Source organism: Pelodiscus sinensis, chromosome 8 (genome assembly GCF_049634645.1).
Source record: "Pelodiscus sinensis isolate JC-2024 chromosome 8, ASM4963464v1, whole genome shotgun sequence".
In the NCBI taxonomy this organism is placed as follows: Eukaryota; Metazoa; Chordata; order Testudines; family Trionychidae; genus Pelodiscus; species Pelodiscus sinensis.
In genome coordinates, this window is record NC_134718.1 from 53,868,098 (window position 1) to 53,894,130 (window position 26,033).

The 26,033-nt window shown below is 42.0% G+C and overlaps 2 protein-coding genes across 7 annotated transcripts in view; one reads left to right on the forward strand and one right to left on the reverse strand.

The window, feature by feature from the left end:
- CTBP2 (C-terminal binding protein 2) overlaps positions 1–13,777 on the forward strand; it is a 267,057-nt gene extending 253,280 nt beyond the window's left edge. For 5 of the 6 annotated variants that reach the window (XM_006136115.4, XM_014580066.3, XM_014580068.3 and 2 more), the window contains one exon: positions 7,402–13,777. In XM_006136115.4, the coding sequence (XP_006136177.2) occupies positions 7,402–7,582 (181 nt within the window). In that variant the 3' untranslated portion in view covers positions 7,583–13,777. Of the gene's footprint in view, positions 1–2,375; positions 2,496–7,401 lie in introns of all 6 variants that reach the window. The other variant, XR_012905668.1, reaches the window with a different exon arrangement.
- The window catches only part of ZRANB1 (zinc finger RANBP2-type containing 1), a 65,318-nt gene continuing 52,439 nt past the window's right edge, over positions 13,155–26,033 (reverse strand). The window contains exons 10-11 of the mRNA XM_075935293.1: positions 15,721–15,950; positions 13,155–13,566 (exon numbers count right to left, since the gene is read on the reverse strand). Of these exons, the coding sequence (XP_075791408.1) occupies positions 13,345–13,566; positions 15,721–15,950 (452 nt within the window). The 3' untranslated portion in view covers positions 13,155–13,344. The remainder of the gene's footprint in view (positions 13,567–15,720; positions 15,951–26,033) is intronic.

Here is a 26,033-nt window from a genome sequence, read left to right on the forward strand (position 1 = left end):
GTACAGAAAGGGCATCAGAAATTATTTGGGGGTGAGGAACAGCTTCCATATGAGGAGAGATTAACAAGACTGGGACTTTACAGCTTGGAAAAGAAATGACTTAAGAGTGGGAGGGGGAGTATGTTAGATGTCTAGAAAATCATGAACGGTGTGGAAAAGTAGAATAAGGAAATGTTATTTATTCCTTAACATAACACAAGAAACTGACCCAATTACATTTATAGGCAGCAGATTTAAAACAAATAAAATAAATTATTTTTCACAATCAACTTGTGGAACGAACTCTTTGCCAGGAGATGGCGGAAAGGCCCAAACTATAACTAGGTTCCAATAAGAATAAAATAAGTTCAAGGGGGATAGGTCCATCAGCGGCTGCTAGCCAGAATGGGCAGGGATGGTGTCCCTTGTTCAGAAGCTGGGAATGGGCGACGGGATGTATCATGACAATTGTCTCTTCTGTTTATTCCTTCTGAAGCACCTGGCACTGGCCACTGTTGGAAGACAGGCTACTGGGCTACAAGGACCTTTGGTCTGACCCAGTATGGTCATTCTGATGTTCTTATACAGAGCTGAAATGTATCTGCCCCCTTGGTGTAACTAAAACCCCACTCCCCTTCCAGAGCTGAGAGCGAGCCCAGAAGCCCTGACGGGGTTTCTCTTTCTCCACAGAGTTAGTAATAAAGTAAGAATATACATTACAATGATAAGACTAACCAGTGTCCCTTAAGAGACTTGCCACAAGTTGTCAGACTATGTTAGTGTGAGAGCTAAGTGGGTCTAATATTTATTTATTTTTAGGAATTGGATATAGTACTCCTGTCAGCTAACTGCTAAGTTGTCTCCTAAAAAAGTAGTTATCCAGTAGCACCTTGATAAGAGATGATGCGTGTGGGGGAGGGAGGTTTGGTGGTTGGCTTGTACTGAGCATGCTCAGTAACACTGCTGAAACCTCTGTTCTCAGTCTGCACCCCAGTGCTTTCACAGACACCTCTCCCTCCCTTGATCACGGTATGCACAGGTCAATCACCCACCACCACCCAAATCTGAAATGGTGCCCCTGCCTGAGGTCATGATTTTTTTTTAAAAAGACACTCCCCCCTCCCATCCCAAGTCTCAATGTTTATTTTAAATTAATAGACATTCCTCAGCAGTGTGGATAATCAGAATACTGCAGCATAGCAGTAAAGCATGAGAACTGAAAAATGAAACTAAATTCCCAATTTTCTTTTTCCAAACTGAGAGAAATGAAAAAAAAGTAATTAAATGTCATGAATAGCAGAAAATAAATGAGGCTTTTAAAGTGCTTCCAGTTTCAGTGTAAGCTGGGTTTAGTAACCAAGGTTACTGTGTTTTATTACGATACAGTTTGACAGTGTCCCTTTTCAAGTGGGCAAATCGACTGGAAGGAGGTATCTGAAGAATGAGATTAACTCTAGCACACACATCCTCCTAACTTCGCTGGGCCCTCCCACAGCACATGGACTAAGAAACCTCCTTAGCCAGTTTAAAAATGCACATGTGGGGGCCAGATCATGGCCTTGTTAGAGCTGCTTTGCATTTGACAATGGCATTTTGCTACTGAGTTGTTGGCCAAGGCTGTATACTATTCCACTATGGACTGCAGCTTAATTGTAGAAAGAAAATGGCATAAAAAGTTCATTTCTGTATTATTTTAAGAAAATGCAGTTATAACTGTCAGTAAAATGTCCAGTGCCAGTTGTGTCGCTAACTTACACTGCAGCAATCAAAGGAGAGAGGAAATGAAGGAGTAAAATGGTCTGCTCTTCAACTCTGTATGAAACGCTCATAATTAAGCGTGAATGAGGCAGTTCAAACAACAGTGGTGTCATACACTGTGCAAAACAAATGTTGAGCGAGATTCTACTGTTTCCTGGAGCGACTCATTTTATTTGGGCCAGCTATAAAAGAAGTCATGACTCTGTGGAGAATATAGAATTTAGCATCAAAAAGTAGCCAGAATGTTACACTTGGGATGTGCCCTAGCAGGATATGCAGCGTATTGTGGTTAAAGCTGTTGCTTTCGCTGTTTAAAATTGTATTTTTATAGTATGCAGCACACATACTGCTTATTGTGTAACACATTTAGATTCTAAAGCAGTGGCATCAACCAATAGTTCAGGATCTACTGGTAGATCTTGGAGTCTCTGACAGGTGATCTTGACAGCTTTGGCCAAGATGCTATCAACTGCCAGCGCTTCAGCTGCCCCTCCCACTATTGCTGCTCAAGTCCTGCCCTTTGCCTTGGAGCTGCCTTCCCCACCCCCGGGAACCTCCCGCTTGCAGGGCATGGGAGGGAGAAGAGGGGTGCTGATGTCAAGGTGCCCCCTCCCCCACCCTGTATTCTATCTCCACAGAGCAGAGTGAGGGGCACAACAGGACTTGGGATGGAGTTTGCTGGCTGCCTTTGGGAGTGGTGCAGGGCCAGGGCGAGTCTGCCTTAGCCCCACTGCACCACCACCCAAGAGCCACCTGAGGTAAGCAGTGTCCAGTCGGAGCCTGTATCCATGAACCCTCTCCTGTACCCCAAGTCCCTCCCGTAGCCCCAAGCACCCCTGCATCCAAACACCCTCCCAGAGCCTTCACCTAAAACCCCCTCCGGCACTGCAATGGCCTGCCCCAAGCTCAGCTCAGAGCCCCTCTCACACTCCATATCCCTTAATCCAAGACCGGAGCCTGTGCCCCAACCCACTGCCCCTGCCTTATGAAAGTGAGGGAGGCAGGGAGGATGGAGTGGGCAGGGGGGGCGGGGCCTCAGAGAAGGGGCACAAAGGAGGCGGGGCAAGGGTTATTGGGTTTGAGGTAGATCTGAGATTGCACTTAAATTCAAAAAGTGATCTTGTGCTTAGAAAGGTTGGAGACCACTGTTCTAAACTGATGTACAGCACAGATTGCAAACAATATATTTTCATTAGTGTAGATCAGCCACTTTTGGAGTATGCTTGCCCACTTAAACTATGAGCGCATTTTTCAGGTCTAGCAGTAGAGACCAGGTATTTTAATGAGATGGAACACGTGTGTGTCTACAGCATGTGTTGGGGGAGTGAGTTTGGTTTTGCTCATGAAGCCATAACTTGGAGAATGTGGCCAAGATGAATAAAACATTTTAGCACAGTGTAATTAAGGGTCAAGATCCTTGTGCCAGAGGTACTACTAAGAAACTGTAACTGACAGTGGGGGTAAAACAAGCCATCTGCTTCCCTTCTCATTTTCATCTCAGAGTTCAATGCAAGTTTAACCCTGCTTCTGAAATTTCCTCCCACTCCCTTTTCCTTTGGCCTTTGCCCATTCTACTTCATACCAAAAGTACTATCAACTTCAGCTGGTTTGTTATTTCCATGCCAATTCATCTGATGAAGATGTTTGGCCAACAAAAGCTCATGATTTTCTCTTATTTCTTAGTCCCTAAGGTGCCACAGGACTTTTCCTCCTCAGTCTCCTTGAGCTTTGTTGTCATTTAGTAGTCTGCATTCCCCTCCTCTACACTTTTCTCATGATATACTCAGCTTTTCCATGTGACTGCTCTGATGGAAAAGACTTCATACTTGGCCATTGTTCCTGTTCTGTAGTTATTCCTTGATGCCTTAGTTTCAACTCTTCCCTTCCAGAGCCTGTTCCATCAGCCTCATCTCATATTTTTCTTGGCTATCCCATTTCCTTCACAAGCTCAGCATCAGTTCTGCTTTCCATTTACATCTCTTTCTGTTATGGTTGAGAGTGCCACCAACTCTCCATTAGCTAAGCTAACCCTGATTTTGTACTTGCTGCCTCTCTCCTCCCTGGCACTCTGGTGAAATCATATCTGTCTTTTTTTCCTTCTAACATCTGTCCTGTCCCCTCCATTTCTAATCCAGGCCTTGTTTGTCACATCACATCTACTGCAAAACACCCCCACCTGCCCTCCATGTTTATCACCATAAGCCCTGCGACTGTCATCTCCAGCCAGTTTACCCCATTGCTATTCTTTATACTAAGATCAAGGTATTTGTCCTTGTGTGCTCTTTCAGTTCTGCATCATGCCACCTCTGCAGATATTGCTCCTCTTACGATCCTCATGAGGGTACACCCATTCTGCAGGCAAAAGTTGAGTTCAGCTATGCAATTATCATAGCTGAAGTTGCATATCTTAAATCAAAGTAGTTTAACTTGGCTTTTAGAGCTTACTCAGCAGGAAACCAAAGAATATTCTTCCTTCAACTTCTGTTACTCCTTGTGAAATGAGGGTTACAGAAAGTGGAGTAAGAAGCCTGTTATTTCGAAATAAGGGTGCAGTGTAGACATAGCCTCACTGTGCTCCTGCCTGCTCTCTTGGCTTTGCACCATTTAGTCCTGTGCCAAAGAAGAAACTGTCCTCTTGATTCTGGACTCAGATACAGCCCCCACCTATGCTACTGCTAGGGTTGCCAGGTGTCCAGTTTTCACCCAGACAGCCCAGTATTTGCAGGCGCTGTCCGGTTAAAAAAACAGAAATGTGAAATATCCGGTATTTCCTGTTTCCCTCAGACGGAAGCCCAGCAGGGACAATTTTCTCCTGCCATATCTGTCAGAGGCAGGGGAGTGAGGAGTGCAGCAGAGTGGTAGCAAAGAGGAGCAGGAGGGGGTACTTGCCAGGTGCCACACTAGGGGAGGCGCCGGGCTGCGAGCAGAGCACACGCTGCTCTGGCCCACGTGGCCAGCAGAGACCCGGGAGCTGGCCACATGATGCCTTCCTCTACATAATGTGAGCCGAGGCAGCTGGGTCGGGCAGCGGAAGTGGCAACTTTAAAAGATTAACTTACCTGGCCATCCCGTTCCTCTGGTACCTGGCTTGAGAGGGGGAGGTGGGCACTCCCAGTGCTGGAGATGCCTGGCCCAGGGGGCAGGATGAGTGCATTGGGATGGGGATGCTGCGGGGTGGGGGAGGGCAGTCTGGGTCTGAGACAGGGGTGAGTGCATTGGGATGGAGAGTGCTGGGGGGGGGCTGGTTCTGGGGGAAGGGTGGGTGCATTGGGAGTTAGTGTGTGGCCCCAAACTGGAGGGAGTGGTGCAATTTTTGCTTAAATTTGGTCTCTCCCCCCCTTTTTTTCCTTAACTCTCCCTGACAATTTTTTCCCCTTTTGAGGGGGGGGGAGAGAGAGGAAACTGTATTTTTTGTTAAACCATCTGGCAACCCTAGCTACCGCACTGGCTCACATCAGACCCTAAAGCTGTCCTCACTAGGCATCTCAAAAGTCCCCCCTCGAGGCAGCAGTGTGAGGTTTAGACCAGCAGTTCCCAACTTTTTCCAGATGGGGACCCATTTTGACAATTCAGGAAGATGTAGCGTGAGCCAAGGCAATTCAAAAATGGGGGGGGGGAGGAGGGAAGTGCCACCTTTTTTAAATGTTATGGCAACCCATATTTGGGAAACCCTGGTGGCAAGGTCATGGCAGGGGGCATAGTTAGAGCATTACTTGCTAGAACCTGGCTGTGCTCCCTCACCTGTGAGCACCATATCCAGTATCTCTCCCATCCATGTGTAGCTGCAGCATGCTTGCTGCTTCCCTCAGGCTAGAAATTCTCTTAAGTGTTAACACTTACAGCAAACCATTCTTCCATCAAACATCCCTTAATTCATATTTTTGCACCCTTACTTGTGAATGTAGCCGCTGGAATGTTCTCTTAACCCTTTAAAGCAGTATAATCATTTCCAATTTAACACTTGATTGTGCATTAGTTTTCATGCCCCCAGAAAGAGTTGAATTAAAGTATTTGCTACAGTTGGCCTGACTTACATGAAAAATAAGCTAACAACAGACTTTTATTCATCATCAGAGTTAAGAATATTTATGGGTAAAATTGCGTCCTCATGACCTTTAGCTGTCCCATTGTGAACAGCAACTTAATAGCCACAGTAGAATAGATTGTGTGTTCAATTCATTACCTTCCCGAGACATTGAGCAAGCAGCATAAGCATTGTTTAACCTCTTCCTTGCAGACTTTTAGACAGGTCATTTCCTGTAGTTTTCAGAAAACTGACTTCACTAACATTTCATTTTAAACTGACACACCGGATGTTTTTCCCTTTAGAAGAGATCATGCTAATACAGAGTATCTCTGCTAGTGTGTCTAGATCATGCAGAACAGTGGGTACAAAACAGGGAGTTTCATTGAGCTCACTTTCACATGCACCTGCTGCCAGGCTACATTCTTAGCCAATGCACCTAGACCATGTATTATTAACAAAGCCACTAGATTAGTTTTGTTCAGGTCCTAAGCAAGTGAGACACTTATTTCTATAAGACAGGTGGAAAAATATAACTCTGTAGTTGTGTCAAGAGGAACGCTCGAGACGTTTTTAAAACTAAATCAGTGTATGAAGTCTGTGTGCTGACAAAGTTAAGCATATCACAGTCTTTATCCTCAATGGGCAATGGAAGTATGGCAGCTGATGTGCAGTCAAGGCTGCCTGCACTTTTAAACATTTTTTTCCTTCCCCCAATTCAAATAGAAGTTTTTCAATTGCCTTGTTTCCTGCTAGCTGGGTATGGGAAATGCTTCTTAGATTACAGGGGTAGTGTTGTTTTCAGAGACTGATCTCAGTACTAGAAAGATTAACTACAGTTTGAAGTACATTTATATGTCTACATTTTTGCAAGAATAGAATTACATGTTAACACTTTAGGCATGACCAGTGCTTAAAACACTTTCCTTCCACCCCCACTGACTAGTGGAATTATTTTAAAAAAGCAGGGCTCACCTCTTCAGCCTTGAAAGACCACATCATTACAAGGTCTGGCTGTAACTCTCACATGCCCATATTTAGGGACCTCTTCACTGGCCACTAGTAGATCTGTAATCAGCAAGCAGAAGCTGAATGGCCTTAGATAAAGTTTAAAGCCTCATGGGCTAGCATTCTATTTCCTTTTTGTTTTCTCACTTAACATTGCAGAAGCCCTTGACAGAAAAGTACTTATTTCCTTAAAAAAAAATCTTGATATGAAGGTAGGTGATTAGTCTGTGGTGTGAAGGGGTGTTGCCACAGCTGTTACTATTTGTACACAAATGGACAGATACAACACCAGCTGCAGTTTGTTTCTCCTGCTCTGACCCCACCCACCCATTCACCACCTGAAGTGATTTGGAGAATAGATGCGCACAGGTCTATATGGGCTATTTTATTCTGAAAATTACTTTAGCTTTTGCTCAAAAGTAGGTTTGTTTTTTTTAAAAAATGCATTTGGTATTAGAATACCTTGCTGCTCGTTTTAGTGAATTACAGACAGCGCTACACAGTATATATTGAGTGAGAAATACTCTTAGCTGCCTTACCGCCTTCCAGAACACAGGCCCTGTGTTCTAGTATTAATACATGTCTTTCTTCAGTATTTTTGCATATTGGTCTCAGTACCTGTTTCTTCCTAGATATCCACCTGGCATGGTCAGTGTCGCACCTGGAGGGATTCCAGCAGCAATGGAAGGCATCATACCTGGAGGCATTCCTGTTACCCACAATCTTCCAACAGTGGCACATCCTTCCCAAGCTCCATCTCCTAACCAGCCCACAAAACATGGGGACAACAGGGAGCACCCTAATGAGCAATAGCAGCTAATTTTAAAAAAATTAGTCAAACTTGGGACCAAGAGACATTGGAAAGAAGTTATACAGGAACTAAACATGGAATTTGATACAAAATTTGTTATGTTGATTTTGGACCGATGCATCATTGATGTTCCAGTGTTAACTACAATGCGATAGCAGTCAAGACTGGGGAGAAAGAAACCCTGAAGAGATCACCTGCACTGAAGTGCTGACAACTAGGATGATATACATTAATGATCAGCTTTGGTTACTGTGTGTTAAGTTTCCTTCATCTGTGCATCAATCACAAGAATAAAATAGAATTCCCCTTCTCAACCTTTGGGAATAACAGGGCCTATTTACCTGCATTTACAACATTGCATTAAGCTAACCTGAAAGAGTTAACATAAGAAATTTAAGAGGAAACCATCATGTGGCTTCAGCCCTTTCTTTACTCACTTGTCTGGTTACCTCTTTTTACTGGAGGAGGAAATACTGGCATAGAGATGAGGAGAAAAATTTTCTTGTTGCAGTCCTAGCTGGCCAGTACTATATTGAAAGTTCTCTTAATAAAAGTTTAATTATAGCCATTCAGGCCAGGAAGGGAAGAGGGAAAGTGTCAAATAACACTCCCCTTCTAAAACATCACAGTAGAAATGTCTCTCTCATCTGACCGATACACTGAATAAAGTAGCTGTAAATTCAGTTATGGCCCCCTAGTGATGCAAAAAAAAAAAAAGTATTAAGTTTCACACACTATTTGTACTCAAATATATTTTCTCAGTTTTAAATCTGCAGCTATTTTATCGAGTGCAAGCGTCTTGAGCTGGAAAGGGTTCAAGAAGAATAATGTTGCATTTCCTTATGTCTCAGGAAACACTTTTTATGGTAACTTGTCAGACTGTCTATGAACAAACCCACTTTTTTAGACATTGATAAGAGTCTTCTTTTCTTCACGTGATATTTTATACAAGAACACTTCAAAATGTGTTATTAGATGTGACTGATTTTAACAAATCCTATTAGATTTGTATCAACTAGTTACATGTTATATTCATAGTCTTTTGTGAATCATCGCCTTTTTTGTTTAAAAAGATGGCCTATTTTGAGCCTTTGTATGGGGGGGTACATTCCTGTTTCTGTGACAAAAAAAATCTTAACTGTCTCAAACAGAAAGAACAATGGCTATCAGAAGTATGTTTTGCTTTAGTGTGTTACCGTTATTGTATTTGTTTATTGTGAAGGTGGACATTTAGCGTTCAGTGCAGTTTTCAATAAAAAAAGTGATAAAATTTCTATAATTTTCTGAAATGTAGAGCCCTCAATGCAATTTTAAGATGCTTTCAAATAGAAACTCTATGAATGTAAAGTTATGTCATAACAGCATTAATACTAGCCTCTAAAACATGGCTGTACAACTCTACTGAAAAAGGACAGATCCTCTGCTGGTATAAACTATCACACCAACTAAGGATCTAAACTGCTGTGTTTCTACACTACATATTTATAATTTAGAAATGCTGGAGAAACTCAAGTTTAATCTTTCTGATTCATTAGGAGATTCAATTTTAAAAAACCCTCCGCGTGTTACCTTCTGCCCCATGACTTTTCAGAAAAATAGGCATTTGGGATACATACTCTTGCTGATATTTCAATTTGTGCAACTTTCATTTAACCTGCATATTAAAGAAACTCACCATTGCCTCACTGTGCTTTGGGACAAGCTTGGCTGTACAACCATTTAGTAAGGCTTAACACTAACCTACACTAGACAAAATGCTAGCAAGTTTCTGGAGAATCAAGCTTACAGCTGACTGAGCAACACTAATGGCATCAAGTTTCACTGCATGGAAGGACTACTCTTATTATGGCTGTGCCCTTTTAAAATTAATTAACTGAATACCAACATCCACTTGACTATGGGAAGCAAATAACTGGATGGGAAAACATCTGAAACCAAAAAGTTTCTAATTACAAAACTTTGTATTTTTGTTTTAAATTAAATGGAAAGCTATTTACCAGCTTCAAACATGTTACAGAGAGGTCATATTTTTCATAGCTGTCACTCTCCTTTTGTCAATGATTTAACAAAGTATGAATTATTATTCACCAACAGCCTAGAGAAACCAGGACACTACAACAGGTTAATTAGAGAGAGGACATTTGGAAAACATGAAAATGAGGATAAAACAAGAGAAATCATTTAATTCATATTGTCAAGGTTTGAAGTGACTATTTTAAAAATAACTTGTTGGTACTGTCATTGTGTTTTAAAATAAGTAGTTGCATTTCAGATGGATGTAAATACTGTACTATGAAACAGAATAATTTGTGCCAGTAGTTCCTAGTGCATCCATTGCCAGCAGTGGATTTTGAACCTGGAAAATAAGTGTCCCAGCACAAATCTTGCAGAAAATGGTAGATGCTGTATGCTGTCATCCAGTACTTATGAAAAATAAGACCAGATGCAAATCAGAGCAAACTTAGACAATAGCTTCCAATTAAGTTTTACAGTTCAACAAGAACTAAAAATGAATTTAAAAAAATCCAAACGTTACAGACAAAGTATCATAGTAACAGGCTTCAGTTTAAAAACAACACTGTACTTCTGGAGTTGTGACCAGTACAGAGGGATTCAACTGTCTGTAGTGCAAACACCAACAAAATACACAAGGAATAGGTGAGAATGTGTCCACCCTAACTTAAGACATATTACTGGGTCCAAAGAAATATGACAGTGGTATGCTGCAAGTTTTTTCAGACTGAAAAGTTAGTATGCAAGGGAAGGAGAGAATAATGTATGCCAAATAGCTGCTCCTCAAGATTTGTGGCTTTTTCTTTACCTGCAAGCCAGTTTACTGCTGCTTTTGTACTAATACAAGGAAAGATGGGGGCTCATCCATCAATCAAGGACAATGTGAAGCAGAGTTTATCACAATATAGACTGTGGATAAAAGTGGCCAAAGTGCCACTACTTCATACAGTAAAGCTCACAAAAGTTACTTCTCAATTAAAACAAGAATTCTGCATTCTTCAAAAATGCTCAGCAATACTACTTCATTAACAAAGTAGGAAACAGTCTAGGAATGCTGCTTAAAAGCTATGCTATAGCAGCACTCCAGACGATTTCAGCAGGCTTTGGTTTAATATATTAAAACAAAAGCAACACAGAGATTAAGTCTATTAGAATTCATGAATAGTCAAAGACAATTCCCAAATGCAGCAGGGCAAGAGTTTGAAATAAAAAGCCAAATATTGTGCTATTATGTCTTCACCACTATGCCAAATGGTAAATTTAATATAGATTGGGTCAATATAGGACTTCCCCACCAAGCCTTCAAGTATGTTATATGCCGAGATTAATGTACATTGGCTTGCGTGCTGGGAAAAGGCCAACTGATTACCCTTTCATCTATTGTAATGCATGCAAGTGCACAGTCATCAGATAAATGGGGTGGGGCTTAACTAGGGTTTTTTGTTTAAAAGTCTCACTTAATTTTGAAAACACAATGAGGCATGTTAGCCTGAACCTGTCATTTACAGATTAGAAGCAAGCAGTAATGTTTAGCAAAACTGTACAAAAAATATCAAAAGTGTCAATCCATAACAAAAGGGAGGCATAGATATTAGACAGTATGGGGTTTGGTTTGCTATTTAAATCAAAAGCTGTAATTGATTGTATAGTAAACGGACATTAAACTAAATTTCAAAATGAAAGGATGCGCAGTTCCTCCAAGTCAGTCAAATTTGGGTGCAGTCCACCAATGTTAGAGGAAAGACAAATCTTGCTTTTGCAACATCTTTCAAAAGGAAGGTATTTGAATCTTGCTTCATATGACTTGCAGCAACAGCCTGTCATGTGGGGGAAGATAATCAATGAAGTAAAGTGTTACCTGCTATTTGTGTGTTTGTCAATACCACTTCACAGAGCATACTGAAATGAATGCATGAGCTCTTAACTTACTTAAATTATCCACTGCTCAAGGTACATGTGGATTTCACTGTAAAGTAACAACAACAGCTTGGAAGAATGAGGACAAGGTATTAACTTTCCTCACTACAACTTAGAAAGCAAACTGAAATCAATATTATATAAGATAGAACCTGTTCACTATCTGTGATTCTTCTATTTTCACTCAGGTAATTCATACATATACTGCAAAAAACATGCATTCTGTTACCTGAAAATCTGTGCATGCACCAATCAAAGGAAACCTAGTGGCCAAAAGTTTGAAGACACAATTCATAATAAACTTCAATGAAATTGGAGAGGGAAAAATTGCTAACTTAATACAGCACTTCATTATTTCTATATGTTTGGTGTTTTGTCACCAAGATTATCTAGGAGTTGTGCACACATTTCAATACCATCTAAGCAGCATGTGGAAGAAAAAGCAGCAAGTTCTTTAGTGTTTCCATGGCCTTAAACTACACAAAAATATGCACTTTATGGATCTTCTTTTGAAATTCTAGGTCATCTACTGCAAAGCTCCCTGTTCACCCACCACGCATAGTTTTCAAAGTGCTTATTAAAGAAGATCTGAATTGCATTGTATATGTAAAAAACTGGCATAAACCTTCAGTGTTTCTAAGCAAGGTTGGTTTCAGATAAACTTTACCCATAAACTACATGGCTAAATTTATCACAATAAAATTTCTACTGATGAATATATATGCTGGACTTAATATGTTAAGTATGGCCACAAGTGTCAACATGCAAGAAATTCCCGGATTTACATAGAGAAATATAAAATACAGTGCTTTGCTTTAAAAAAAAAAATCACTTTAGAATGAAGGTTTTTGTTAACTATTAAAGCTGCCATGTTCTCACTAAAATTTAAATGATCAGGGATTGTCCCTAGTAAAAGGTAGTTTTCACTTGCAATGTTTAACTAGGGTGAAAGACTCATAGTAAAATTGTGTACTGTACATGTCACAGCAAGACTGGGTTTGGACAATATGAAATTCTCAAATCACATTTGAGTTGGTAACTCCACACAATTGTTTAGTATGTAATCTCTGGAACAACATTTTTTTCTAAATAAATATTTGAAGCATACTGAGAGACTACTCTTAAGTGTTACAAAGTGAAATATTAATGGAGAGCAGAAAGGATTTTTCAGAAAACAGTTATGTTCATTCAATGAAAAATGTAGCTCTTCTTCAGTTTGTTCCTTAAAGATTTGATTTTATTATAATGGGCACAACAGTAACTAAAATAATAAAATAATGAACTTGTTTGTACTTCTGACTTGCTCTGGATAATTTGTGCAAACAAAAAAAAAAAAACCTCACAATCTGACCTGGGCATTAGTGAGGTCTCACATAAAATGGCCTTTCAAGGAAATGTGTCAGAAAAGTTAAAAAGTGATGTAGAATACAAATTCTACTGTAAAAGTAAAATCTCAAAAGGAACAAATATCCATCTAACATGTGCTTTTGTAAGTGCCCTTATTTGAAAGAAATTCCTTCTCCATTTGAAGATGCTGGTATACTTTTTTCCTATTACACAACTTCTTACACAACCACATGCGATACATTTAGAGACAGATTTGCAACTGGAAAGAAACTAATGTTTTGTCTTGATAAAATTAGCTTTTTGTTTTTTTTACAAACTGTAGTCCAACCTCTCTTCACACAGCAGATGAACTCTCCCCATGCTGGTAAGAAAAACCTTTTACAGCATGTTTCTGCTAGATTTAAATCAATCCATAACAAACTGCTAGAGCACAACTCTAACTTCGGGGTCATCAGACACTATGCATTGATACTTTATTTTTATTTCATCATTCTTCATCATCATCATCTTCATCTTCCTCACCATCAGAAAGGGATGTACAAGGGCGAATCTGTCGATAACGGTCAAGCCACTTCTCTACCATTTGCGTGACCAGAGGATGATTGCGCCGACGAGAGCTTTTCTGCATAGCAACAAGGACTCCACCCTCTGTCACACAGCAGTCTAGCCACTCTCTGAGCAGTTTTTCTTGCTGCTCCTCATTACCTATCTTTGAGGAGAGAAAACAGATTCAGGATGAAGGTTTCAAAACTGTTGACAACTTTAAGGAAACAACTGTGGTATATTGTGACAGCTCAGCTAAAGCAGTATCACTACTTTATTTAAATGCAGTTAGTGGGACATTCCATATTTATCGCATTTTTTTGTCTTCTATTTTTGAGTTTAATCTTTTGGCGCACTCAGGTTTCACTTTTTTTTTTTTAAATAATTGTTACATTAAACTCCACTGTACTTGCCCGTTTTCCTCACTCCCTCCTTATCTTTCAAAAATCCAGTGCAAATATGTGTGTTGCCTTCTGTACAGTAAAATTGATGAGGTTTTACAAAGTGCTTGTAATTAGCAAGGCATTCCTTTTAATTCTAGGGCTGTTGCTTCTCTTCAAAGGTGGAATAGCCTTAACTAATCAAATAGTCAATGCAAAATGCATCAATTAGTCGATATTTAACATTCTTAATGTATATAATACTCCAACTCAGGGTACTCCTCGCATAGCTGGAGCGCCAGCTCCTTGCTGTGGGGAGGGGAAGCCCTGAGCCTTGTGGGCTGGATCAAGGCAACCTACAGGCCTTGCCCACTCATGGGCTATGCCTGGTAGGGGGAGGAAGTGGCTCTGCACAGGAAAGCGCTGTCCCTGCGCTCACTTGCAGGCTCCACCCTCATCACTCTCATTGGCTGGGAATTGTGGCCAATTAAATCAGTGGGGGTGGTTCCTGCAAGAGCCACCTGTGCCCCTGCCAAGAACTGCTCCAGGGAGGAACTTCAATCCCCTGCTCCCTCCCACCCAAACCCCATACCCCCAGCCCACTCTTGTACCCTTTCACCCAAATCCTGTGCACCCAGCCTGCTCCCTGGCAGCCCCCTCCCATATTCTGAACCACTCATTTTTGGCCCCACTCTAGAGCCTGGGTGCGGGGGAAAAGAGGAGTTCACAAAGTCTACTAGCTCCAGGCCCCCAGAAAAGTTAATTCAGCTAGGGAGCCCTGAGCATCAGGGCTGGAATGCGAGATGAAGTGAGGTGGTGGGTGTGGTTTTTTTGGGGAGTTTTTTGTGCATCAGTTGGGAGCCATGTTTAGGGCCAGGTCAGTGAGGATTTGGTTTTGGGGTTTTTTTTTGGCATTTTTCTATTGTGTGAAGACCCTGCCTACCTCCGCTCTAACTCAGACTTAGAGCCTACTGATCAATAAACAAACTGCATTCAGATCAGGGCTGAATTTAAATTTTTAGTTTACTAAGCACCTAATTCTAGATATATCTGGGTCCATTTCAGGGGTACTACATTTGTATTTACATATAAAATACATGAACATTCACACGTAAAAAACTTACCTATATACTCGAGTATAAGCCGAGTTTTTCAGCACAGTTTTTGTGCTGAAAAATGCCCCCCTCGGCTTATACTCGAGTCAGCATCTCGAGAACTGAGGCGGGCAAAGCCTCAGAGGCGCGGGGAACCGCCGCTGCTGCCGCTTCAATCTGGGTGCCTGTGGTCTGCTGGGGACCGTCCCCAGCAGACCACAGGCTCCCGGACTGAAGCCGCAGCCGCGGGGGGGTCCCGCGCCTCTGAGGCTTTGCCAGAGCAAAGCCTCAGAGGCGCGGGGAACCGCTGCTGCTGCCGCTTCAATCTGGGAGCCTGTGGTCTGCTGGGGACCACAGGCTCCCGGACTGAAGCCGCAGCCGCGGGGGGTCCCGCGCCTCTGAGGCTTTGCTCTGGCAAAGCCTCAGAAGCGCGGGAACCCGCCCGGTGCCCCTGGTCTGCTGGAGACGGTCTCCAGCAGACCAGGGGCACCGGAGCAGCTTTCGCCCCGACTTCCGGGGCTAGACCCGGTATCTATCTTCATTTTTTACATTTACCAGTAGCTGCCTCATTTCCTACCCTAGGCTTATACTCGAGTCAATACTTTTTCCCAGTTTTTTGGGGTAAAATTAGGTGCCTCGGCTTATATTCGGGTCGACTTATACTCGAGTATATACGGTAAGTTTTCAAAAGATATGAGAAGCATCCTTTTGAACAGTCTCAAATTATGGAGAGGAGAGCATTAAAGAAAAAGGGTAGGTGTATTTAAAACTTCAAAAATATCAGACTACAGAAGAGACCTCCTCCTAAATGTGGTAAAAGCTGTCAGCCACATAAATGCGTCTCACCTCTTGAGCGGAGAGGAAGTGAATATGCAGTAACTTCCTCTCACTATCGACCAATGGTAAAAAAGTAATGGTAACATCATCATCAGTGTTCAAGTTAGCACCAGCACCGCGATTGCCATAACCATCATTCTCCATGGCAACCAAAGCAGAGAAGTGGCCCCTTGTATAGCCCAGAGCAATAGGACTTTTCCAACAAAAACTCTGTTCCCATAACAAAGGCAAATATACACCTAGAAATAAAAGGAAAAGTGGATAAGACAGAATTGGAACCCTCTTTTACATGAAATGATTTTTGGTGGGGAAAGGGCTTTCAAGCAAGCATCTTCTGTTAGCTGAATATTGTCATAACATGGGCATTAAAAGCATTCAGCCACAAGTAGCTGGCCCATGTTAAAATGGATCAGGCTGTCCACTATAGTCAATCACTACTGGATTAAGCATGAGATTACAATATACATACCCTAATCCACCAGGATACAGCATGTATTGCAGTTACACTGCCCTTTACACAGTGCAATCAGCAATATCAGTAAATATAGCAGTAATACTTCATGTTTGGTAACCCCCTTAAAATAAGATACATTCCACAGCATAGGAGAATAAAACACACTTGTGTTTTCATTTTCTTACACCACCACCAGATTTTTCCTTATGGTTTCAGAACGTACTATTAAAAGAATCCTAATAATCTTATAATTCTAGTAACACTCTGATTATGAAGTTCTGAACTACATGGCAAACTTTCCTTGTCTGGCCAGACAGCTTTCATACCTTGTAGGCACACTGTATTAATGGACTGCATAAAAAAAAGTCATACTATTTGCTTACATGAAAGCAGCATATTTTAAACCTAAAATAAGGCCCCATCCCCCAAAAAACAACCCAAAAACAAACAACCCACCACACAACTGATTTTCACATGTCACTTCCAGAAATAACATGAGTAAATTTCAGTGCTGGCATTTTTTATTTCCTCTAGAAACACAAATAATTATTGATGTATACTCCTGCATATAACTGAAGGAAAAGCATGCCTTACACCCTTGTGACAATTTATAAATGTGTGTGCAAATCAAGTGCATATGTACCATAACCTTTCATAGTATAGCTGCCTGCAATGTGTTGGGCAGCTATGGCTACAAAATAAAAGCCGTATCTTTTACTCTTACAACATCTGTGGAACACAAGTACCAAAAGGCAATATTGAAAAGGAATGCTAAATATTTCTGAACAATGAAAATCTATGAACCAGTCTGCCCATTTTTATACATACTTCCAGGTGATCAGAACTGGTCCAAATCTGGACTGCAAACACTACAGAGCAGTGTTTCCCAAATGACATTCTGCGGAATCCCAGGGTTCTGAGAAGTGATAATAAGGACTCTGCGAGAAAATTCCATTATATTAACATTTTATGATTTTTAAAAAAATTAATTAATATTATGTGATTTGTTTTTAAATATGTGCAATTAAACTAAATGTTGATCTCATGACCTTATTTCGCATTTGTTTATTATTATTCTTACTTATTTGTGATCTACTTTTTCAGCTCCATATATTAGACTGTTCTTAGGGATTCCACAAAATTCTTTCAAGTTTAAAAGGGTTCTGCGGTCAAATAAAATTGGGAAACACTGCTGCAAAGAAATATATAAGATTATTTCAAGTTTCTTTGAATTTTTTTCTAGTAGATTTAACCTAACAAATATGTTGTCCCCAAATTTAGATTTGGGGACTACTCCAAATTGAGTCCCCCTTTAACATTTTATTTAAATTAACTTTTTGAATTGTAAACAATGGTCATCTTTCCATTTGATTAACCTGACAGAGAAATAGATGAAGAATGCGGATTAGTTACCTTCCCCCCCCAAAAAAACCCCACAAAACCCTACATTGCATAAATGTTTTGTCGTCTAAAGCAAAGGAATAAGCGATGCAAAACTGACAGGCAAGTGCAATGGAAAAAACTTTTGTAATTCCTCATAGTTAATTCTGCATGCATATTTAGGCAAAAGGCGTCATATATTTTTAATCTCAATATTTGGTTAACTGAAAATACCAAACCCATAAAGCATTAATGGGAAACTAATTTTAGATTTTGAGTACTTCTACTTTAAAGGATGCTAATTACAATATAATTTCCAATTTTCAGAGGAAACTAAGCAGCATGAAAGTTAACAGGGCAAAAAAATGAAAGCAAGGACATTCACCTCTGTCTTTACCCATATCTCAAAACCAATACGTCTCAGATATGCAATATTATGAAGTTATACTAGTCTTAGATAACAGATCAATGAAAAATATTAAAAGACCATTCCAACAGAATTATTTAGGTCCTCTCCAGCCGCACCTCCATCCACAAAGTTTGGCAGTTGATTTTTAAATCAAAAATATGACTTTACGGGGGCCCACCCTCTCATCACTGATTACAAGAGTCAGTGAGAGGACTAACAATGAGAACAGAGGAGTAACACACAAGCTACACACAATCAGCTGCCACAGATAGACTTCCATCACTATCACACAGGGAATTGTGCTCTACTGAAGAGGATCCCCAATCCATTAGCTGGATCCAAATACCCAGCAAAACTGAGGATCCTCCACAAAACCCCTGCATCAAAGAAACGAAACAGAAGCTGACCTCAACATAATACTCTTCTCTGAGCATTCCCCTAAGCTCTAACAAAGCTGCAGGAAATGGGGGGAAATTCAGACTGGTACTGGAAATTTAGTGACATACACTAAAGCAGCGGTGCTCAAACTTTTTGGACTCTGTGTAAAAATGTATGCGGAGCCCCAGCGGTCCACTGATTGTATGGGTTGTACTGTACCTATCAATGTTTCCAGTTTGTCAACCTCACGGAGCCCCTGGAGATGTCTGAGTTTGAGAAACACTGCACTAAAGCAATTCAAATGGTAAGTGCCTCAGGTGGGTACAGCTGATGTCATGGAACCTCAGGAAATGGAGCCACAAGTAGGGATGTAAGTGACTAAGTATATGGTTATCGGGTAGTTGAGTAGAAACTCAACTAGTCGCTTCCGCCCACTTTGCTGCCTCTATCAGAGAGAGGCAGCAAGGGTGGGAGCAGGAACTGGTGCTGGGGGGAGCCAACTTAAAAGCTGGTTCCCTCCAGGACCATCTCCACGAGGGGCAGGGGAGATAGACACGTAGCAGGGGACAAGGCATGGGGGACCTAGCAGGTTTTAATCATTTATAAAGCAGAAGCGCAGCGAGCGATACTGGGCATAAGCTAGGAATCAGTTGTCACAGCTTGCACCTGGTGCCCTCCACTACACTTCAGCCTTTAAAATGTATTAAGAGCCTGAAGGTTCCTAGACCTCTGGTGTCTGCCACACAGCTATCCCAGATGCCGGGAGGTTGCGGGCTGGACTTGGGACCGTGGAGCTAGGCAGCAGCCCCAGAGTTTGTGGGCTGGAGCAGAAGCCCCAACCCTTGGAGTCTGCAATGTCCAGTAGCCTTTTAACGCACACTGGGCTACAGCTGTGCGCTAACTGCTGCATGTGACACGGGTTGAGAGCCACTCATCTATTCCCTCAAACTGGTGACAGAACTGTTAGTAGGAACATCAATTCCTGTTTCTCACAGCAGCAAAAGACATAAGAAGCTCAAGTCCATTTATACATTTCTTCTAGGTTTAACTTAATTAGCTCAATCAGTCCAATGCCCCATGACCTTGTCACTATCTCTGATCAACACAGTGCTTGTACACAGATTGCTGGTCACCACTGCTGACTTGGGACTATTCCTGAGGGCAGACATGGTCTCAGAATGGCAAGTGGCCCCAAAATTTTCTCTCCTCACTCCACCTGTGACTTGCACTTGTCAGTCAATTCTCCACAACTCCACCTTGCAGGAAAGAGGCTGGAAGGGATTTCTTCAGTAAAGTCAGACCCAGTTTACCGGGTGATTAAGCATAGAAATAAATTTAACTGGATGGAAGTTTTAAAATCTGTAATTGTCTCTTAATTGACAAAGTGATATCTGCCTGAATCAGAAACAATTGCTCAGAAGTAGAGCTGATCTATTCCTCTCAATGGAATGCAAACAAAATTTAATGACTATTTAAAATGATGGTGAGCAACCTGCAGCCAGAGAGCCACATGAAGCCCATTGGGATTCAATTTTTGGCCTGAGACACATTTTGTTTACCATTATTCACACACAGATTTTACTGGTTTTTGTCCCCGTCATTTTTCTCCTATTGGTATTGTTAAAGTCACACACATTTAATGCAAGGGCAGGTGAAATGAGTTGCAGGCTGACTGCACACAAAATTGACTGAGAACCATGGGCTCCTTCTGCATCCAATCAAAGCGCTGCTACAGTTCAACTGGCACACCCCACAATTTCTAGGTACATAAGAGCAGTTAGAAAAACTATCCTATCCCAGAAGACGACCATTTTGGCTATGACAAACTTGTGGCCCACTAACATGAGTGAGTAGTAAGAATGGCCCTCCAAAAGCCTAGGCTGCCACTCACTGTTTTCAAGTGCCAATATTAACGATTCCACCAGTGTTCATTTTAGAAGAAATATAAGCCAAGGTGATAACCCAGCCTTGTAGCCCATAATGGCTGATACTCAGACAAATACATAGGGAGTTGGTTGCTATAGTTAAGGATTTGTTTAGGGTAATGGAATTCAAATCCCACTCCCCTCAAATTTTAAGTTCCTCTGCCTCTGGACACAGCAGAACCCAGATTCTGGTGCCATGAGACGCATAAACAGATGGGTCTGCATAGTGCTGCAAGTATGGGACGATCAGAAGTGGCTGCAAGACTTACAAATGTGTAGGGGCTGATGATGAAACATCCCGTGTGATCCGTCATCAGCATATGATGGTCAGGAAAGGTGCATGACACATACATCTTTAGAAATTCCTGCTTGTTCAGCAAGTTACAATCTGAATTTTTTTTCCCTCGAACTGGAAAATTACAATCAGAGATGCCAACAGTAGTCTGCCTATCCCACCCTCCCATGGCTCAAAGCCATATAAGGGCATCCTGCACTGCAGCAAGGAGCAGTTCAACCAAAGGCTGAACAAGTGCAGAATGGTGGTAAGATGTACTTTTTGGCTTTTAAAGGGAAGGCTGCGCAGTCTTCTAACTAAATTAGACCTCAGTGAAAGCAACATTACCATTGTGGCTGCCGCCTGCTATGTACTCTATATTTGTGAAAACAAGGGGAAACGTATCTGTCCAGGTGGAATGCCAAGGCACAATGCCTAACCAGGGATTTTGAACAGCCAGACACCAAGTCAAGAAGAACACATCGAGAAGCAGTGCTAATCAGAGATGCTTTGAAAGTCAGTTTTATGAATGGCCAGTTTTGAGAATCATACATATTGCTCTCAATGAGGTGCCACTGAATTCAGTGTGCTTGCCTGAAACCTCCATCCCTTCAATACAAGCAATAAAGAGACTGTTGTTCCCTTAATAAAAATTCATGAGAATACAAGCAGAGAGAGGGTAAGTTTAGAAGATAGGATACACAAAGAACAAGTTAAAAGTCACTTAGGAAAGTTAGATGTCAGCAAGTCACCAGGTCCTGATGAAATGCATCCCAGGATACTCAAGGAGCTGATAGAGGAGGTATCTGAGCCTTTAGCTATGATCTTTGAAAAATCATGGCAGACAGGGGAGATTCCAGAAGACTGGAAAAGGGCAAATATTGTGCCCATCTATAAAAAGGGGAATAAGAACAACCCAGGAAACTATAGACCGGTCAGTTTAACGTCTGTCCCAGGGAAGATAATGGAGCAGGTAATTAAGGAAATCCTATGCAAACACTTGGAAGGTAATAAAGTGATAGGGAATAGCCAGCATGAGTTTGTGAAGAACAAGTCATGCCAAACTAATCTGATAGCTTTCTTTGATAAGATAACCAGCCTTGTGGATAAGGGAGAAGCGGTGGATGTCATATACCTAGACTTTAGCAAGGCATTTGATACAGTCTCGCATGATATTCTTATTGATAAACTAGGCAAATATAACTTAGATAGGGCCACGATAAGGTGGGTGCATAATTGGCTGGATAACCGTAGTCAGAGAGTTGTTGTTAACAGTTCTAAATCCTGCTGGAAAGGGATAACAAGTGGAGTTCCTCAAGGGTCTGTTTTGGGACCCGTACTGTTCAATATCTTCATCAATGATGTAGATATTGGGATAGAGAGTACGCTTATTAAGTTTGCAGATGATACCAAACTGGGTGGGGTTGCGACTTCTTTGGAGGATATGGACATAATTCAAAATGACCTTAGCAACTTAGAGAAATGGTCAGAGGTCAACAGGATGAGGTTTAATAAAGAGAAATGCAAAGTGCTCCACTTAGGAAGGAACAATCAGTTCCATACATACAAGATGGGAAGCGACTGTCTAGGAAGGAGCATGGCAGAAAGGGATCTAGGGGTCATAGTGGACCACAAGTTGAATATGAGTCAACAGTGTGATGCTGTTGCAAAAAAAGCAAATATGATTCTAGGTTGTATCAACAGGTGTGTTGTAAGCAAAACTCGTGAAGTCATTCTGCCGCTCTACTCTGCACTAGTTAGGCCTCAGCTGGAGTACTGTGTCCAGTTCTGGGCGCCACATTTCAAGAAAGATGTGGAGAAATTGGAAAGGGTACAGAGAAGAGCGACAAGAATGATTAAAGGTCTAGAGAACATGACCTATGAAGCCAGGCTTCATGAACTGGGCTTGTTTAGTTTGGAAAAAAGAAGATTAAGGGGGGACATGATAGCGGTTTTCAAATATCTAAAAGGGTGTCACAAGGAGGAAGGAGAAAATTTGTTCCTCTTGGTTTCTGAGGACAGGACAAGGAGTAATGGGCTTAAAGTGCAGCAGGGGAGGTTTAGATTGGACATTAGGAAAAAATTCCTAACTGTTAGGGTGGTCAAATATTGGAATAAATTGCCAAGGGAGGTGGTGGAATCTCCCTCTCTGGAGATATTTAAGAACAGGTTAGATAGACATCTGTCAGGGATGGTGTAGGTGGAGCTTGGTCCTGCCTTGAGGGCGGGGGGCTGGACTCGATGACCTCTTGAGGTCCCTTCCAGTCCTATTATTTTATGATTCTATGATTCTCCAAATCACACAGAGTGATAGGGAGCAGATGCTGACTGCATGTGGCCAGAAACTTGGGCCTTAAGCTTCAATGCTTTGTGTTGCAACAATGCCAGACCACTTACTGCTTGTTTGGCATGGAAAGGATGTCCTACTGTGGAGAACGGAATAAGGCAGGCATCCCCACAAACCTTGAGAGAAGGATTAAAGAGTTCTTCTTCTATGAGAACTTTACATAGATGTGCAGGGAGGATTCCCACTCGGTCTTCAGAAATTTTAACAAGTTTTTCCCACTGTGTAGGCACATTGGCCACCACAGATCACACCAGATTGCCTGAACCCACTTTTCACAAGATAAAAAACATATACTCACCAGAAGTGCCCTTCCCAGGATTAGTGCCCAACTGTGAGACGGGAATAGTCTCCAAAGTTATAAAAAGTTCGTCTCTGTGACCTTGGTTGCCATGCTTGCTGGCTGACCATTTGCCTCCTCTATGCCACTGCCTGAGTGTCTTAGAGGAATCCCTGGACTGGCTAGTGAAGCTGTTCAGGTTCCCCACAAGAATCACATGCAGCTGCTCATAGAAGCTGTATGATTGTGGCAATGCTCCAGATAGTCATATCAAAAGACAAAGGATGCCAACGGCCTCTCTCAGCTCCTTTATTTTCATGCGGCACTGCAGGGCACCCCGACCACGTCCTCTCTCCTCCTTGCCCCTTGCAATTTTGGCATATCTGTGGGGGGTTTTTTCTGGTTTGTAGTTCTGAGACAACAGATTCATCTCCCCACAAAGCTATGAGGTCCATTCTAGTGCTTGTCTGTGACCATGAGAACTCATGGAGTTCGTGGTCAGGCATGCTGCTGCCTGCTCTGAGGTCTGCTCACCGCACTGGCCACAAGGGAAATGAAATTCACATTTTCTTAGGGTTTTTCCTGTTCACTTGAAGAGCAGTAGAGTGGCCAGTCCAGTCATCATGGGACACCTCCCAGAGGCAAACACCACAAACTTTCACAGCGCTGCATCTGCACTACCAAAAAGTCGACCATGCGAATTGAATTTAGCAGTTACTCCTCATGAAAGCAGGAGTACCGTCTGCCCTTTAAGTCGATGGAATGAGTTTGACAGCATCAACTCATTGTTTAGAAAGTCGTCCTAATGTGGCTAAGTTCAACCTAAACTCCCAGCACAGACCAGCCCTATAAACTGATCAACATGTTTTCCCACATATCAAAACAAAGGAGCTACTTTGCCAACCAGGCAGTGACTAAGGGATACTCATCTCTATCAGATTAAGATTTAATCTGACTGACTAAATAACAAGTTTGTAAAACATACAGGCTGAGTTGGGACTGTCTCATAGTAGTAAGCAAGATAAGCTACAGAAAAGGAATGCAAGATACTAAGAACTGTATCATTCCCGGGAGCTATCATATCCAGGATTTAAATCTCGAGAACTTCAGAATGTGTTCTTATTTTTTTAAATGTCAGAGTCATGTCTTGAAGTGTACACATCCTCCTACTACATAAACAGAAGTTAAACACACATCATGGCAAAAAGTCTGTGGCATTGCTACAGATAGTTTAGAGTATGGGATGACCAGAAATATCTTTTGTAGTTATTCTTACTAGAAGAATGTTCATCTAATTTTATGCATCAGCATATAGGATATTGGCATGGGGGTCAAGAAGGAATCTCCCTCTCTCTCAACCTCTGTATAGGATGCATTTGGTTAAGTGTTTGCAAAACAACTATTGCTGAAGGCAAGATGCCAACTTCATGGTTCAATGTTTGATCAAGAACAGCAAAATAACATAAAAGGTAGATAACTATTCTTTTCTAACTATTGTTCTTCAAAACGTGTTGCTGATGTCCATTCCAATGTGTGTATGCATGTTGTATACATGGCTGAAAGATTTTCCCCTAGTGGTGACTTTTGGGTTGGCTGTGGCACCTGTGGGGACACCTTCCTGGTGTCATATATATACCCCTACTGACCTGACTCCCACTCAGTTCCTTCTTGCCAGAATAGTCCAACAGTGGGGAGGGTCTGGAATGGACGAGCAACACATCTCACAAAACAACAGCTGCAAAAGGTAAGTAACCATTCTGTCAAGTGATTGCTCATGTACATTCCAATATGTGCCTTACCAGCAGTTTGTACATAGGAGGGGTCAGACCTCAACTCATTGCGGAGTGTGGCAGAGCTGTCCTGAAGGCTGCATCATCCTGTACTTGCTGGGTGAAGGCGTAATGAGTCATGGAAGTGTGCACAAGGAGTATATAGCCACCCTACAGATGTCCTGAATAGAAATCTGAGCTATAAAGGCCACTGAAGAGGCCTGTGCCCTAGTGTAGTGTGCTGTGAGGTTCGAGGCTGGCATCTTGGTTAGGTCATAGCAAAGTCTGATATACAGTGATCCAGGATGATAGGAGTTCATATATTCCGCAATAGAAACAAAGATGAAGAATTTGTGTCAACTTGAGAAATGGTTTGGTGTGCTCAATACAAAAGGCAAGGCCACATCTTACGTTCAGGATCGTGCCCTTACCCTGTCTGTGGCTTGAAGCTTTGGGAAGAAAACAGGGAGAAAGATGTCTCAATTGATGTGAAAGGGAGACATCACCTTTGGCAGAAAGGTGGGATTGGGGCACAGCTGTACTTTATAAAAAAAACACAACAACATAGGAGGACTTGGAGGTAAAGGCCCGCAATTCTGATACTACACAAGAAGTCAGAAGCCCCAATGACCATCACAGGTGGAAAGAAGGAACTGAGTGGAGTCAGGTCGGCAGGGACAGAGATACCACACAAGGGAGACGTCTCCACAGGGGGTACCACAGCTGACCCAACAGATAAAGCTAAGGGAAAATCTTCCAATGATCAGCTTGTGGCATGTGTGCGCGCGCACACACGCATGCGCACACACACATGCACGCGCACACACACACGCAATCACTCAAATAACACTCTGCTCTTCTAGCATTCTTATTCTTTCATCTTCTCTAGCTATCTTCATATGGCATCTTACCTCAAGCCCAGAGGATGACTCCTTTAACTGTTCTATAGGCTGCTGCACAAGTCACCTGGGGGGGGAGGAAGGGGCTCTGTGGAGTGACAAGGCATGCTGCTTAGAAAGGTATCTGCTGGGTAGCCTGGAGGACTAACGCCTAGCTTTTATAAGCCTGGGGAATAAAAGTGGGAGTCCAGAGTTCAGTTTAGGCCTCCG